Here is a 17436-nt window from a genome sequence, read left to right on the forward strand (position 1 = left end):
ACCATTCCAGAGGACATGCTTCCATTTTATTATTGTTTAATAGTGAGATTAAAACTGTAATTAATCACAATTTTTTTTAATTTTGCAATTAATTTTTTAATCATTTGACAGCTCTTTAAAAAATAGAAAAGGGATGCTTGCAAATATATAGATAATAAAAAAGGCTCATCAGTTGCACATAAAGAAAAACTATAAGAACTACAAAGAGGTAGGAACTTAATAGACAGATACAAGTAGAAAATGAGAGAAATGCACAAATGAACACACTGAGTAAAAAATTAAGTGTTGTGAGACTAGAAAAGAAAAACAGCTCAATCCTATAAACCCTTACTTACATGAGTAGTCCTTATACATACAAATGATTCCACTGAAATTAATGGTATTACTTAGGTTAATAATGGTTTGCTGGATCTAGCAGTAATAGATTAATATAACCTTTATGTTCTTAACATACAAAAAAAATACTCTTGTTTATGAATAGTCATATCAACATCTAAAGAAGTGTTAATAGAAACAGTTACTAAAAAGACTGAAGCTAAAATTTAACGAAGTATTTATTACCCCAGGGATCTATTTTGAAAACATTAATAAAAAAATTACAATATTTTTAAAACAATAGAATATTTTGGAATAAAGGAGATAGCTAAGCAGATAATTTACACCATGTAAGTTATAAGTATTTCAATAAGACATTGTGGTATACTGCAATGAAGAACATTTTATTAATCGTGCTTTATTAAATCTTGGAATTTTGTATAAAAATTACATAGCAGAAAATTTTTATGCTCTAATGCTTTGTTTTATGTATGAAAAATAAGCATATTGTAAAAAGTTTAATGCAATACATTCAAGTTAAATTATACTTTAAAAAAAATGCAAAGTACCAGTTATATGCTTGACTTTAAAATTATATTTTAACAAGCTTAAAACTAAAGATCACAGTTTTTTTTAAAATAATGAAGTCACATACAGAGACATAAGCCATAAACACACACATAATTATACCTTATTATAACGATCATGAGGAACAGACTGCAACACGATAGGTTCCATTGTAGAAACATTTGCAAACTGCACCTCGGGAATGTACAGGGCACAAACCACATGAGCCCAACCTACAAAAAGTTATAATTGCATTTTATTTTTAAGGCCTTTTAAAAACTCAAAGGATATTTCAATTACAGCAAAGAGAACCTTTCACAGCATGTTTTGCCATGTACTGTTTTAATTATTTAGAACATTGCAGATTTAAGTTACTTTAAAAAAAAGATTCTTTACCATATCATAGCATGCAAAGGTAGGATTGGCTGCAATACATTTTCAAGAGTCTATTGTCTCAAAGTGTAGAGAATTTAGACATAATACTGATGGAATGGTAAAGGTAATGATTTATCCAAACAAATCCTAAAACACTGATGGAAGAAGAGATGATTCCTTAGGATTCTTTGAACCAACAAGCTCAACATTTAAAATAAATTGCACTCATTCCTTAAATTTTGAAACAATTTGTGCAGAGAAATATTTTATGAATATCTAGTATTTATGTGAGTTTTGTCATCCATGTAACCTTTCTTTTGCATATTGGGTTATTTTCTCTTAAGCTCATTAGATGAATTTTATTTTGACTACTAGATTCATGGGTTCAGTTAATAACCATTCTACCCCAAAGGGTTCTTTTCCCATAACCTTTCACCACAGTAAGAACAAAATACTATTTGATCAGTCTCCTCTCTTGTTAACTCCAATATGTAAATCCCATATTTGCTTTTCATCTTCATATTGATAGTCTCACTACAAAACATCAGCATGGGCTCATTAATAAATATTTTGTCACTTACCACCTTTTGGTAGATCTTGATTAATATTTCAAGGGGAATAAAAACCTGTTTGTCTCACTTTCCTAGCAGTTTGCACAGATTCCTGACCTAGAAAGGAGCCTACCTAATTCTAGGTTTTCTTTGGTTCCCAAGGGAGTCAACAATTTGTGCCAGCTGAAGAACACAGTTTATCGTATTTGCTACTGTTTCATCACAGACAGCTCAACTTGAAAGTTACTTTGCTATTCAAGAATACACCATATTCTACCTTGAACTGTTTTACACACAAACTACTAGACAGTTAATATGAATGAGCCACTTATTAATATAAAGAGTTCCATGCATTATAACAGTAAAAATATTCAGTGCAGAGGTGCTGCAACTCAAAAGAAATTTGGTGTGCCTAAATCATTTAGGCAGTATCTTATACTCCCCCAGAACAGAAATTATCTGGATGGTGCACAGTGCAGTATTTTGTCACAAGACTAGCAATATATGTGGGATTCTCCTTAAAAATAAACTGCATCATCCCTATATTCAAACTGCTCACTATGTGCCCTAAATATTCACATTCATTTTAAATAATGGAAAATTAGATATTTTGAGTAGAATGAGCTGTTGATTTTTTCCCCGGTCATCAAAAAACTGCCTCTGTATTGATGCATGCAATAATAGAAAAATACCCTACAGCTCCAACACAATTACGAGAGTCTTCCAAAATGTTTTTAAAACTACAATATTCAGTCTTAAGTTTCCCAACTTCATAATATCAAAACTGAAGCATCTTGACTCCCAAACATACTTGTTCTAACAAGTTAGCATCAACTTATAATAGTCAGTATTATTAACTCTCTAGACTGGTATTAATATGAGTGGAACATATCACAGAATGCAGGTTTTGCTTTCCAATCAGTTCTCTTCATGGTTAGAAAAACAAACTGCACAAGGCTGGTTCTTGGTTCTCTAATGGTCTCAGACTGATGATGATTCTTAACTTTTTTTTAAACGAAACTGATGTTTTTCCTCAGTAAATGCTGGCATAATACTTTAATCTGTCTAGAAAATTCAAAACTAAATCAGGTAATGGTTATAGTTAGCAACATTCATTGACTGGCAAGCTTTGGCATACCATATTAGTATTTTATTCTTCAATTACTTGTTCTATTTTACTGTTTTCTCCACATGGCTTTTTGTAGAACTCTTCACATACACTACCCTCCTTTCTTACAGATAGTCATTTTGTAAATTGCTAACTTGATTTCTTTTAAAAACAAACCCTGAAGACTAATTCATAAAGCATTGTAAACAACAACTTTGGAGGACCCACATAGGCCTGCCCCTTTCCTTCCTGACCCATCCTTCTGGCTGAAAACATAGCAGCTAATGGGAATGTGACTCCAGGAAATAAAAGTATACAAGGGCTTTGCTAAGGCTTTAGGCTTCCTGCCACTACACTATTAAAAACACACTTACAGCAACAGTATTAAAAGTGAGTGTGTTCCACATGAAGTATCATACTAATGATTTTCCTATCTGGAAAAGTGTACAATACAGTAAAAATGTCACTAATCTGAAAAATCCACTAACATTGTAGAAGGGCAACAGAGAGCCGCTCAGCACTTTCTTCCTAATTTCTTACATCAGTTATTAGCAGGCAAGATACATCTTGTTATTGGCTACAGACTGTGGAATTATCCAATTCCTATTTACAGTAACTAATCTACAAAATATCTAAGACACTGAAAAGATATCCTCTCTTTTTATAAAAAGTCTGACTAAAATGAAGTATCTTAACTCTTTGAGTGAGGAATTTCCCCTGCAAATCCAGTGTCTCAGTTTCAAGGTCTTCTAATTACAGCCAAGCTGAGTTTTTCACTGAAGGCTGCTCTATACTGGACCTTCACTACAAAGAACAAACAGTGAGGCCCAGGACTAATAGTTGCCTACAGTTAAAGTCTATTTATTCTGGTTTATACAATATCAATATACAATATTAACATATAAATAATAATGATTTTTTTTAAATTAGCACTATAGAGACCTCTAGGAGACCCATTCCCCAAAGCAGGAATAAGACATCTTCTGAGACACTCAAGATGGAGCATCTAAGGCTTCCTCACGAAATATTATGGAGAACGGAGGTTCTTAATGTTCAGTGCCTCCCAGATAGGTAGATGGGGGTGAAAGGGTTCCTGTCTACATCTCCCCCTGTGAACACTGCTATGTTGCCATCTTCTCTGCTAGTATCTTAGTAGTGGGGGCAGGAAGAGAGTCATTGGCTCCTGTCATGCCTGTCCCATATATAAATATAGGATTAAGGGAGGTGGAAGCCTTAAACTGCTTCCAGCTGCAGAGAGCCCCAGAAAGGCTTCCCATGCCATATACATTTGTGGCTGTGAGCCCACCCTAGAGGGATCTTTGACAGTTGACATAACATGAGGCGAGGTTTATTCTTGCTTTGGAACAGCAGCCCCTGGGAGCTCCTAACAGACAACCCCCCCAAAATAAATATACTTTTAATTTGTTTCTAAAACAATACTTACCTTTGGCAATTACTAGCCCACACTTTCACTATTATATACGGTTCTGACCAGAAAGAATATAGCTGCCCTTTGTCTTCAGTGCCAGCCTTTTAAGAAACACTATCAACCACCATCATCACAGCTACCAGTTTGTCAATCACTACCGAAGCCAGGTAGAACCACAGTAGACTTTTCAGATTTTTCTAAGCTACAGGGGTAAATATCCAGTCACATTTTCATGTTCTCTTACTTTTCCCCTGCTTGTATTGGTATCTGTATTTTTTTTTTTAATTGAAAAAACCCCCTCAGATTTCTACTCTTATTTCCAAAGAAAAGTCTCAAAGGCTTTAAAACAAAATGTTATTTTTAGGTTGCTTTAAAAGAAGTTTTCCTTCTCTGACAAAAGGCCCAGTATTGCTAACCCCAAGCATTTCAGAAAGCGTAAGTCAGGCACAAAAAATCATTATATTAGTTTAAAAATAATGACATTTAAAAAAAGATGGGTTCTTTTTATTTGCCTTATGATTTTCAATGTCTAGAGTTCAATATTTTCCAATCTTTTCTTCACAACCATGAGGGCTAGAAACTTATTTTTTATTAAACTAAAGGCAAGATTCTCACAATCATCCAACTCCAGGAGCAGGAATTTAAGAGAAAAAAAAAAAACCACCAAATACCAGGATTTTTTGAGAGTCTCATGAGTTGGCAAGACTAATGGGACATAAAAGAAAAAATCCATCTATTTTTCCTCAGACCAAGAATTTGAAAGGTAAAAAGTTTCTCACTATGAATAAACTATATTTTCAAGTGTACTTCACTTTTTAAAAATAGGCATTTCTGAGCTTCCAGTTGGTACCTTCTGTCTTATTAACAATTGACAGATTGTGATATTTTCAGAAGGGAGTGTAGTAGGTCACATGGAGCTCTTCAAAACAAATAATATGATAACTCATGGGGGTCTGACGTGCCTTTCTCCCCAGAGATCAAGTGGCAAGTTAAAAAGTCTTTGAGCAAAGTTCAAATAAAGCAAACAGCCCCTTACCCACAGTTTCCTTCTTGCAGGCATCTCTACTGGGATACCAAATCTTCCTTGAGGTCTAGCAGTCAAAATTCTCATAGATTTTAAGGCCAGAATGATCATTAGGAACATCTAGTCTAATCCAGCATAACACAGGCCATAGAATTTTGCCCAGCAATTCATGCATGAAGCCCATATCTTCTGTCTGAGCTAGCGCACATATTTTAGAAACATATTCAATCTTGATTTAAATGCATCAAGAGACAGTGATGGGGTGGATTCTCTGTAAAAGCTGTTCCAATGATTCCCTCACTATTAAAAAAAAGTGCTTAATTTCTAGTCTAGCTTTGTCTAGATTCAACTTCCTGCCATTGGACTTGGCTATGGTTTTGTCGGCTTGATTAAAGAGTCTTCTAGTACCAGACATCATCTCTGCATGTAGATACTTATGTACCGTTATTAAGTCACCTTTTAACCTTCTCTTGAACAAATTAAGAAGGTTGAACATTAGTCCCTCATTGCAGGTTTTCCAGACAGCAAATTCTTTTAGCTCTTTTCTGAAGCCTTTCCAATTTGCCAACATTCTTTTAAGTATGGATATCAGAACTGGACTGAATAGTTCAATAATGGTCTCACCAGTGCTGTATGCAGAGGCAATACCACCTCACTACTTCTACTTTCCAATCGTATACATCCAAAGATCATGTTAGATCTCTCATCCCCCACATACTGGCTCTTACTCTGTTGGCTATCTACCATGTTTTTCAAGTCCTTTTCAGTCACTACTTTCCAACATATAATATGAGAGACTACAAGTGTGACCTACATTCTCAATTCAGAGATGCAGGATATTGCATTTGGCGGTACTGAAAAACAGGTATTCCAAATGAGCCCATCTTAACAAGAGATCCAACATATTTTGTAAAATTGACCTGTTTCAATCATTTACCATTCACCAATTTTTGGTATCATCTTCAAACTTTACCACCAATGATTCTATACTTTCTCCAGGTCCTCGATAGAGACATCAAATTGCATTAGGCCAAACACAGATCATTTCAGGACCCTGTTAAAAACACCCTCTCTGAATAATGATTCTCAATACAGCTGCTTTGAGAGCTCCCTGTTAGCTAGTTTAAATTCATTTAATATGTGCTACACTAATTTTGTGCTAATTTTTTATTCACAATGTTATGTGGTAATAAATCAAATGCCTTACAGAAGTCTACCATGTGAAAAAAGTTATTTTTTTAATCAAACAAGCTTGTAATCTCATCAAAAACAATATCAAATGTGTTTGAAAAGACCTATTTTCCATAAAACCATGTTGACTGGTATTAATTTTAAAACTGCCATCCTTTGATTATTTATGTGAGTGCATTCCGCATCAGACTTGCCATGATTTTGCCTGGATTCAGCAACAAGCTAACCAGCCTATATTTACTCAGGTCATCCTATTTATCGTTTTTAAATATTGACACATTAGGGTTTTTTCCAGTCCTCCTTAACTTCCTTACTGTTCCAAGATTGGTAAAACAATATCAATAACTCAGAGCTCCTTGGCTAATTCATTTAAAATTCTTGGGTGCAAGTTATTTGGTCCTGTAGGACCACACACATTTAACTTTCTTAGAACCTGTTTAAAATCATGCCTACTTACTGTGGGATTAGAAATTTCATTATCACTGTCAGATATGACTACGTGATCAAGCTTTTCTAAATACAGAATAGAAATACAGTAAAAGCTTTTTTATCCAGCATTTTGGGGGAAATGAGGGGTGCCGAAAAATTCCAAATAACTACGAGGGAGAGAGTTTGGGTGCGAGAGGGGGTGCAGGGGCGGGGTGCTGCATCCAGGCGGCCCTAACCTTGGGTGGCTCCCCGCAAGCAGTGACCTGTTCCTGCTGCTCCTAGGCAGAGGGGTGGCTAGGCAGCTCTGCGTGCTGCCTCCGCCCGCAGGCGCTGACCCCACAGCTCCCATGGGCCGCAGTTCCTGACCAATGGGAGCTATGGAGCCAGTGCACAGAGGGGACCAGTGGGGCAGGGCCAGTGCACAGAGCCACCTAGCCATGCCTCCTCCTAGGAGCTGCAGGGACAGATCGCAGTTCGCGGGGAGCTGTCCCAGGTGAGCGCCATCCAGATCCGGCACCCCACACCCTCTCCCACACACCAACCCCCTGCCCCAAGCCCCCTCCCGCATCCAAACTCCCTCCCAGAGCTTGTACCCCAAAACCCAGCCCTGCACACCCTCCTGCACTCCAAACCCCTCGTGGCCATTCCTTTGCCTAGGAGCAGCAGGGACATGTCACTGCTTCCAAGGAGCCACGCAGAGCCAAGTAGGGAGCCTGCTGGCCTCACGCCAACCGGACTATAAACCACACTTTCAACAAAGATCAGAAATGCTGATTTATAGATCTTTTCATTTGGTAAAGTGCCAGATAACACAGCTTTTACTGTATTTTTGAACACTTCTGCCTTTTTCTTCACTATTATTGACAATCTTACCACCCTTATATAGTTATGGTCCTACGTCACGGTTAGAATTTCTTTTGTTTCAGATAGATTTTTAAAACCTCTTTTTAGGCCCGATCCTGTTCCCATTGAACTCATGGAAAATTCCCATAAACTTCAGCAAAGTGTAGGACAATGGGGCAAATCCTGCACCACTGGCCACAGATTTTCATTGATACCTTTTAGCTTCCTTTATGAATTGCCTGCTTTTTAATAACTACTAATTTAATAACTACTAATTTACAGCTACCAACTTTCCCCTTTTTCCATTACATTTCATTTTATATATATATATAAATTTATTGCTGCTTTAATTTCCCTTATTAAACAGACTTCTCTCATTGGTCTTAAAAGGGTCAATATACCCAAGAGTCTTGGGTAAGAGTCAAGCTTCCAGTTTAAAAGATTATATAATGTCAACGTTTTTCAGTTCTGGTCACACCACAAGATACTCAGAAATACTACCTGTAATTAAAATTTTATTTTCAGATTCACTTTCTAGTTGATTCACAGCAGGGAATGTTTCTTACCCTTTCAAAACATGCAGCTTTCTGGGCTGAGGTGAAAAAAATTACTAATGCAGCTAGTTAATGTTTCCTTTCTCTTACAATAGCTCCTATCAGAAAACTTCATCCAAAATTAAATTATGTTATTGTGTTACTGTTTACTGGTTTATTTGTTGCTATTAGCTTTGAAAGTTTGGACTTTTAATAAGGTTTCATTCCCTAAAGAGTCTGAAAAAAAAGACAGTACACCCTTTGTAACTTTCAGTTCTCTGTTTACATAAGAATGTGGAGATTTTTATTGGGATTTAGACACATACAGGTGAGAAAATAAATATGCACTATTATTCTGTTGTGGGGTTTTTTTGTTAATTTTGTTTTGGCCTTTAATCTTTGTAAATACATGTATCAGAATATGATCTCTTAAATTTTACTAGTTTAGCTATCCAAAGGAAATGTTAATTCACTGAAAAGCAGTAACTGCGATGTGGTATTGTCGTTTGCAAGTTTAATCATTCTAAAGTTTTGCACATAATTAATATTCAACAATGATGTAATAGGTGTCAGGGTCTAGAATCCTGAATAGAAATTCATCGCTGGTCTGCTGATTTGAACCGGCAGAGATCTGGTGGGTCCTATTAGTTCCAATTCAGGTTATAACAAAAAGTTTGTGGACCCACAGGGAACTAAAGGTGAAAAGCAGAGGGATCCTTTCAGGGAACCAGAAGCAAACTAACAAGATACAGGGGCATCATTTGCTGTTGCTCTTCCCTCCCCCCAATGTTTGTATAGATCTAAATGCTCCATTATGTTTTCTACTCCCCACCCCACACCAGCTTTGAAGGATATAATTACATATAACGTTCTGTATGCTCACAACTTTCCTCTCCCCCACAAAAAAAAGTTTTCTGAAATGACGCCCCTGGCAAAAAGTTTATCATTTTTTAAGTTAAAAATAATGAAAACCCCAAAAGGTGAACTTGCACCTTATCCAGTGTATGTACTGTCTTAGGAACAGGAGAGAAACACTACCTGCTTACATGGCATTATTACTAATAGTATGAAGTGTTTTAAACGTACAACCAAATTGTTTTTCAAGTCAATGTTAAAACCAATTCATAGCTCAAAGTTAAGCAAACATATTTTCCTTGCAATACTATAAGAATTCAGTACACAATACATATTTAAAAACAAAATTATTCAATTAAAGCTTTGTTTTAAATTCTTCAACCACAAGCATTTCAAGTATTACAGACTTAATCCAGGAATTTCTAATACAATTTCTTCTTACAACAATCTACATTTCAAAAACCTAAACATTTCTAACCTTTTACTTCATAATACAATAGCACAGGGGATCTCAAACTGGAGATCAGGACCGCTCAGAGGGTACCGAGGTTATTACATGGGGGGTCATGAGCTGTCAGCCTCCACCCCAACCCCCGCCTTGCCTACAGCATTTAGAATGGTGTTAAATATATTAAAAAAAAGTGGTTTTAATTTATATGGGGGGGGTCCGCACTCAGAGGCGTGCTCTGAAAAGGGTCACCAGTACAAAACTTTGAGAACCACTGAAATAGCAGCAATCTCAGGATTTATATGGAAAGAGCCATATAATTATACTTCATCTACAATAATCACAGAGCAGGTCACATATAGGAACATGCAAACAAACTCTATCACTGAAATATTTATCACTTGGGCACAATATGACAGCTATTTAACACCACACAGTAACACCAAACAAAATGGTGACACACAAAATCCATTCAAAACCAACATGCAGTGGGAAATCACAAAGATAGCGTTATTGACCGTTATTGTCAAATCCTAAAATTCAATATTAATATTCTTTGCAATTTACTGGATAGGCTAATTTAATCAAAGATAAGCACAAGTAATACAGGAAACTCTACTTTTTACACAATCTTATGGATTTGGCTGGGTTTTCAAACACCACACAAAAGAGAACCCTCCAGTGATTAGTTATAGTACTTAAAGTACTTTAAGTATTTACTACAGAAAACTATATTGTGACATTGTTTTTCTAAATACTTTTTAGAAATACATGCTTCAGTATCTACAATCAGTTAAACGAGCCGTTGGCTCTCTAAATGGAGGTAGACATCTTCATATTTCCCAGCAGGATGATCTTAAGCAGGGCTAAAAACACTGTTTTTGTTCCAAAGCACTGAAAATGAGATAAAACTTTTGAAACTAATTGGTTATTTTAGTAGCTGATTTTAAAAGTTAATATTTGCTCAGTCCTCTAAAAATGCAGTGATATGTACATGATAAACATTAGGGTTTAACAATTGCTAAATCAAATGTGTTTAAATTAAGGCTGTCGATTAATTGCAGTTAACTCATACGATTAACTCAAAATAATTAACTGCGATTAAAAAAATTAATCGCGATTAATCGCACTGTTAAAAAATAGAATACCAACCGAAATGTATTAAATATTTCTGAATTTTTTTCTACATTTTCAAATATATTAATTTCTATTACAACACAGAATACAAAGTGTACTGTGCTCACTTTACCTTATTATTATTACAAATATTTGCACTGTAAAAATGATAAAAAATATTTTTCAGTTCACCTCACACTAGTACTGTAGTGCAATCTCTTTACTGTGGAAGTGTAACTTACAAATGTAGATTTTTTTGTTTGTTACATAACTGCACTCAAAAACAAACCTATGTAAAACTTTTAGAGCCTACAAGTCCACTCAGTCCTACTTCTTGTTCAGCCAATCGCTAAGACAAACAAGTTTGTTTACATTTACGGGAGATACTGCTGCCTGCTTCTTATTTATAATGTCACCTGAAAGTGAGAACAGGCGTTCTTTTGAAGCTGGCGTTGCAAGGTATTTATGTGCCAGATATGCCCCGTCATGCTTCAGCCACCATTCCAGAGGACATGCTTCCATGCTGATAATGCTCATTAAAAAAATAATGCATTAATTAAATTTGTGACTGAACTCCTTGTATGTCTCCTGTTCTGTTTTACCCACGTTCTGCCATATATTTTTATGTTATAGCAGTCTCGGATGATGACCCAGCACATGTTCATTCTAAGAACGCTTTCACAGCAGATTTGACAAAACGCAAAGAAGGTACCAGTGTGAGATTTCTAAGGATAGATACAGCATTCAACCCAAGGTTTAAGAATCTGAAGTGCCTTCCAAAATCTGAGAGGGACAAGGTGTGGAGCATGCTTTCAGAAATCTTAAAAATGCAAAACTCTGATGCGGAAACTACAGAACCCGAACCACCAAAAAAGAAAAATCAACCTTCTGCTGGTGGCATCTGACTCGGATGATGAAAATGAACATCCGTCGGTTCACTCTGCTTTGGATTGTTATTGAGCAGAACCCATCATCAGCATGGACACATGTCCTCTGGAATGCTGGTTTAAGCATGAAGGGACATATGAATCTTTAGCGCATCTGGCACGTAAATATCTTATGATGCCGGTTACAACAGGGCCATGCGAACATCTGTTCTCACTTTCAGGTGACATTGTAAACAAGAAGTGGGCAGCATTATCTCCTGCAAATTGTAAACAAACTTGTTTGTCTGAGTGATTGGCTGAAGTAGGACTGAGTGGACTTGTAGGCTCTAAAGTTTTACATTGTTTTATTTTTCAATGCAGTTATTTTTTGTACATAATTCTACATTTGTAAGTTCAACTTTCATGATAAAGAGATTGCACTACAGTACTTGTATTAGGTGAATTGAAAAATACCATTTATTTTGTTTTGTAAATACCAAATATTTGTAATCAAAAATATAAAGTGAGCACATACACTTTGTATTCTGTGTTGTAATTAAAATCAATATATTTGAAAATGTAGACAACATCCAAAAATATTTAAATAAATGATATTCTATTATTGTTTGACAGTGCGATTAATCGCTTGACAGTCCTAGTTTAAATATATATAAAAAACTTTTAAACTGATTTCGAGTGTTTCTACAATAATGCTAACACATATTCTTGCATTCCTACTTTGCATCAAGTTGTCAAGACAGAAGTTTCCTGCTTGATTACTGTTTTTTTCCTTGTTTACTTTTTTAAATTAGATAACAGAATAACCTAAACAGTAACAACTGAATTTTTTGCACTGGATTTTTTTAATCAACATACTTTCTGTCATTAATAGTTATAATGAAAGTAAAGTATTATACTATCTAGCAAAACTTTTTAGCAACCAGAATGAAAATCAGTTAAAAGCACTCTGCATCTCACCTTTGGGCTCAGACTAGAGACAGGGAAAGGGCAAAGAAGAAAAAGTTGTATTCTTCTCATAAACAGTCTATATTTTGAGGTTGAGGCACACCTTTCACATCAGAGGGAAGGATTTGTTTTAATGGTATATCCTTGGAATTTTAATTTCAGAGAGCTCTGGGAAGAATAGGAGATAGTGACCTATCAAAATACTAGGCAAGAACATCATAATATTCTGTAATGTACAGCTATTGACAAAGTGCTCCCTAACCAGTGTTCCCTCTAATTGTTTATGTCCATGTGCGGAATTAATTTTGTTAATGTCACCAATATGGAGGTGATGCATGGCGGGGGTGGGGCTGTGAGGCTTGGAGTGTGGGAGGGTACTCAGGGTGCAGGCTCTGAGGTGCAGGCTGCCTGGGTCTGCAGTGGGGAAAGGTGCCTCTCCCTGGCCACGGCAGCTCTGGGGCGGGGGCTGGGCTGGGCCTCTCCCTGCCTGCACAGCCCTGGATAGCTTGCTGCGCAGCCACGTGGCAGCACAGCTTAGAGGGAACTTAGTTCCTAACACAGCTGGATTCAGCCTCACATGACACCATTGAATCCAGATAACTTGCAAGAAAAGCAACAAGAGAGCAGCGGCAGAAGTCTCAATCCAAAAATTGCAACAAATAGTTTCTGAAATCTTATGTGATGGAGGAGGCAAATAAAGTTTTCTTCCCGAGTCGACCTGCTGATCAGCACATCCCCCTCCCTCCCAGAGCCTCCCACCCACCACGATCAGATGTTTTGCAGCATGCAGGAGACTTTGAGAGGGCGTCGAAGAGTGAGGCGCAGCACACTAGGGGGAGGGGGCAGAACAGGGTCAGAAGAGGCGGGGCGGACCAGGGGCGGGAAGAGGTGAGGTGGAGCCTTGGAGGAAGGGTTAGAGTGGGGGTGGGGCCTGGGGCACAGCCGGAGGTCGAGCACCCCCCCAGCACATTAGAAAGTCAGCGCCTGTGCGCACAGCAGCTTATAGCCTTGGCTGCAGACACAAGGGCGATGCAACATGCATGTGTGGGTCAACTGACACTGCTACAAATCATTCAGGCTCCAGCACATGATGCGCATGTGCACCAATGTTTGGAATCCATATAGGGACCATCACTCGAAGAAACACAAAATACGAATGAACAGAACTGTTCTCAGAAACTTGTTAAATGTGGGTTGTTTGCATCTAGTAACTAAGTCTAGCATTTCTTATTAAGGAATTTTCGCATTATTTTGCGGATAAATTCATTTGGAATTTGGATTGAGCTGTATGTCACAATGATAAAGTTAAGTCGAAAGAGAGTCTTCTCTGCTGGAGCTTTAGTCAATGTTGCTTACTGAACTTCTGGGAGTACTAAGAGATTTGCAAACTGTCACCTATGAATTAGAATGGTGAAGGTCAAAAGGGAGGTACTGAGGCATATTATTGTAATTGTCTGCCCGCTTCTTTTAACCATTTTTTAAAAATCTTTGGTCAAGAAACATTATTTAATGCAGACAGACACTTCATTTACTGTCAACATCTCAAACCCTCCTTTCCTTTCCAAGGAAAATAATTAAGGCTGTACAGATGACATTTTGATAATTCCTGGAATATTCAGCTTTCCTTGACCCCAGTCAATTTGCGTAATGTTAAGCTTCGGTATAACAAGGAGACTGCATCCATTGTGTCGGTTGATCTCTTTCTGGGGTGGATGAAGATAGCGGGCATATGATGATTTTTTAGATCTTTCTGCCATCTTCGGTGTTGTTGAAAGTAAGATGTTGTTGACATGCCAGCAGACCCTATCAGAATTAGACAGAGTAATTCAAGTGGCTCAGTTTCTTTCCAAAAGATGGCAGAATGTAATATTGGACAATAGCTCATCTGCCCAGATGACTCTCTCATTCAGGGTTTCTCAGACTCCCATTGTCACCCATCCTATTCAATGTTTATGAGGCCCCATATACTTCAGAGATGGCAAACAGTAGACAAACAGCAAACAGGATGCTGCACAACAGACAGAGGTAAGGATATACATTTTGTAGTTTAGGATTATGCACGATGTCACTCTTACAAAATCCATCACAGAATCCTAAGCATGCACACAGAGCTACAGTGAAAGAATTTTGAAGAGGTCACAAAGCAAACTGTATGAAATTCAATTTATCTTCCTTGAGGATGAAAAGATAAGCCAGCCCTCTTTCAGTTGGAATTTTGAACAATTTGCTGTTGGGAATTTGCACCGTTTCGATTGAAGTAGCTAAACCATGGTAAAAACAGCTTTAGTTTTAATGTAGTTTGTCCACGGAGAAAGGTAAAACACAGTTTTATCTGACACTGCTATCAGTTGGGGGAGGAGGGTCCTAAAACTTATCAAAATTATTAAATTAATTAACAGGAAGAAGAGATTTCAAATATATTTATATCTGAAACTTCCCGCAAAGCTATTTTCTCCAATAAAAAGAAAGATCTCTTAAATTAAGTGAATGGTGGGTGGTTTGTTTGTTTTTAATTTCCAACTGTTAAAGTTTTATATCTATTGTATAAGAGGATTAACATATTCCTGAGTATACAGTAACAGTGAGTTGCAGGCACTTCTTACACAACATGTCAGCAGTCATGCACAGACTGCATTCTACTTCCCGCCTTCTCACATATTAATGCTTACTGAAAATGCAACATAGCAGTAAGGAAACTCAGACAGGGAAAGCTGCTGACTCAAAAGAGCTGGCATGTGACATTCCTTACAGATTTAGGAGATCCCTGCTCTAACCCTTGAAAACACGATGACATAAAAACATTGCATTATTAGCTGGCTTTCTACCAAGCAGCTGCATGTGAGATGTCTTGGTGAAAAGCTGACATAAGGAATGCTGTTAGCATTCCTCATCATCATCCAGCTGGATCAGATTTCAAACAACTTCTACTTTAATTCAGTGAAACAACAAGCCTCAGTACCAACCTTTTAAGTTCACAGACAAAAATAGTGATACAGAAAATTACTATAAAACACTCATTCCAACCATATCAAAACATTTCTAAACAGTTTTTTAAAGCAGTAAATAACACACTTTCTTAAAAAAAAAAAAAAAAAGAGAGAGAGATTTGCATAAGTACCTGATACCATGAGAAAATATAAATATGAAAGTTAGAGGTTGACCTAAACTTTAGTCATTTTTTCCTTCTAATACGTGTGTGGTCCTTCCCTTTGAATGGATTAAAAAAAAATTACAGCATTTCAGTCAATCCAATTAACAAAATTTCATTGTATTCAAACTGACCAATTCCAATGCCAAAAACCCCACACTACATCTCCCAGCTCACTGATGATAGCTATCCTGAAGAGAGTATTTGCCTCCTGTTTTCAATGTAAAAAAACAATGAGTCCAGGGGCACCTGAAAGATGCATCTGAATAAGTAGTTTTTTACCAACAAAAGCTTATGCCCAAATAAATCTATTAGTCTTTAAGGTGCCCCCGGACTCCCCATTGTTTTTGTGGATACAGACTAACACTACCCCTGTGATACTTGTTTTCAATGTGTTTCTCTAAGAAATATAATCTTACACTACACAAACAACAAGAAGACAAAGATATTACTAGAAAGTTTATTAAGTCTTGTAATAGCCTTCAAATATTTGAAACAAAAAAATAATAAAGCAAATCAGGGGTTCTGATGATTTTATAACCCATTTAAATCTCACTTACGTATTTTACTTTTCACATGAATACGCCTTGATGAACAAGAAAAGCAAGGAATTCTGGCACTATTCACGGTGATTATTCCATCCAATATATGGAGTCTTATTTTCTACTCAAGCCTAATTTTCTATTTTTAATATTAAATATCATTAAGAAATCAAAGGCCATTTAGTAGTGTTTATTAAATTGCATTTTTTTGGATTTTGGAAAAGTTTTATAGCAAAACAGTATTAACTCGCAATGTCCTGCAAACCACACAATAGGAATAATTATGTTTTGTTTACAAGACCATAAACAATTTTAATCCAATATTTATAGGACAGTATCAAACATATTAGGTAGTCAAATAAATTGAAAGAATGTTCTGCTCTATGCATATTCGTATCTTTAACACCTTATACTTTGTTCCTATGGTTTCTGAATGCATGAAAGTGGTCAAGACTGGTATGTCCAACTACTCTTCACAAGCCGGTTGCCTGCATGTTTCTAATACAACTAGCTGCAGAAACAGGGTGAATGATGGTTAACTATGGTCCCTACTATACATGGAAATTGCCTAGCTGTTCTTAAGAGCCAATATGGATAAAGTTGGGCCAAATTATGTAGTTTTTACTCTGCCCTGACTCAGACAAAAGGATAAAACAAAACTTACTAAAATCAATAGTTTGTTTGAGGCAAGATTTCAAGAATTGGCCTTTTCAAGTAGTTGATGCAAACATTTTTTTTAATGGTTCATTAGAACAGTTTGAGCCAAGAAGAGTTTTCAATAATTGTATTAATAACAAGTTTTGCCACATCCACATTTGCCAACACAATTGTGTTACCTAAAGCCACTTTCCACATCAGTTCTTGAAAACCACTTCAGAACACACTAGGAAAGCTCATAAATGTTTTTCCTGCACTGAAGAAGCCCCACCCATGGCAGCAGCCATAGAATCCATAATGTATGGAATGGGAGAAATGCCTTCTTCCTGTCAAAAACAGAATTTCTACCATTGTTACCACTGGTGGAGTTGTGCTGATGCATAAACTCTTTAAAATAATTCCCAGTGCAAACACAACTTTCCCTTATCATGTTATAACCATGATGCTGCAGTCTAGATGAGGCCAAATCATGT

The 17436-nt window shown here is 36.7% G+C and overlaps 1 protein-coding gene across 9 annotated transcripts in view; it reads right to left on the reverse strand.

Moving 5' to 3' along the window:
• MLLT10 (MLLT10 histone lysine methyltransferase DOT1L cofactor) overlaps positions 1–17436 on the reverse strand; it is a 233769-nt gene that overhangs the window by 163160 nt on the left and 53173 nt on the right. For 7 of the 9 annotated variants that reach the window (XM_034760295.1, XM_034760293.1, XM_034760296.1 and 4 more), the window contains one exon: positions 1006–1115. The exons of the other annotated variants lie outside the window; for them this stretch is intronic. In XM_034760295.1, the coding sequence (XP_034616186.1) occupies positions 1006–1115 (110 nt within the window). Of the gene's footprint in view, positions 1–1005; positions 1116–17436 lie in introns of those variants that run through there. 9 annotated transcript variants of the gene reach the window in all.

This window comes from Trachemys scripta, chromosome 2 (genome assembly GCF_013100865.1).
Source record: "Trachemys scripta elegans isolate TJP31775 chromosome 2, CAS_Tse_1.0, whole genome shotgun sequence".
In the NCBI taxonomy this organism is placed as follows: domain Eukaryota; kingdom Metazoa; phylum Chordata; order Testudines; family Emydidae; genus Trachemys; species Trachemys scripta.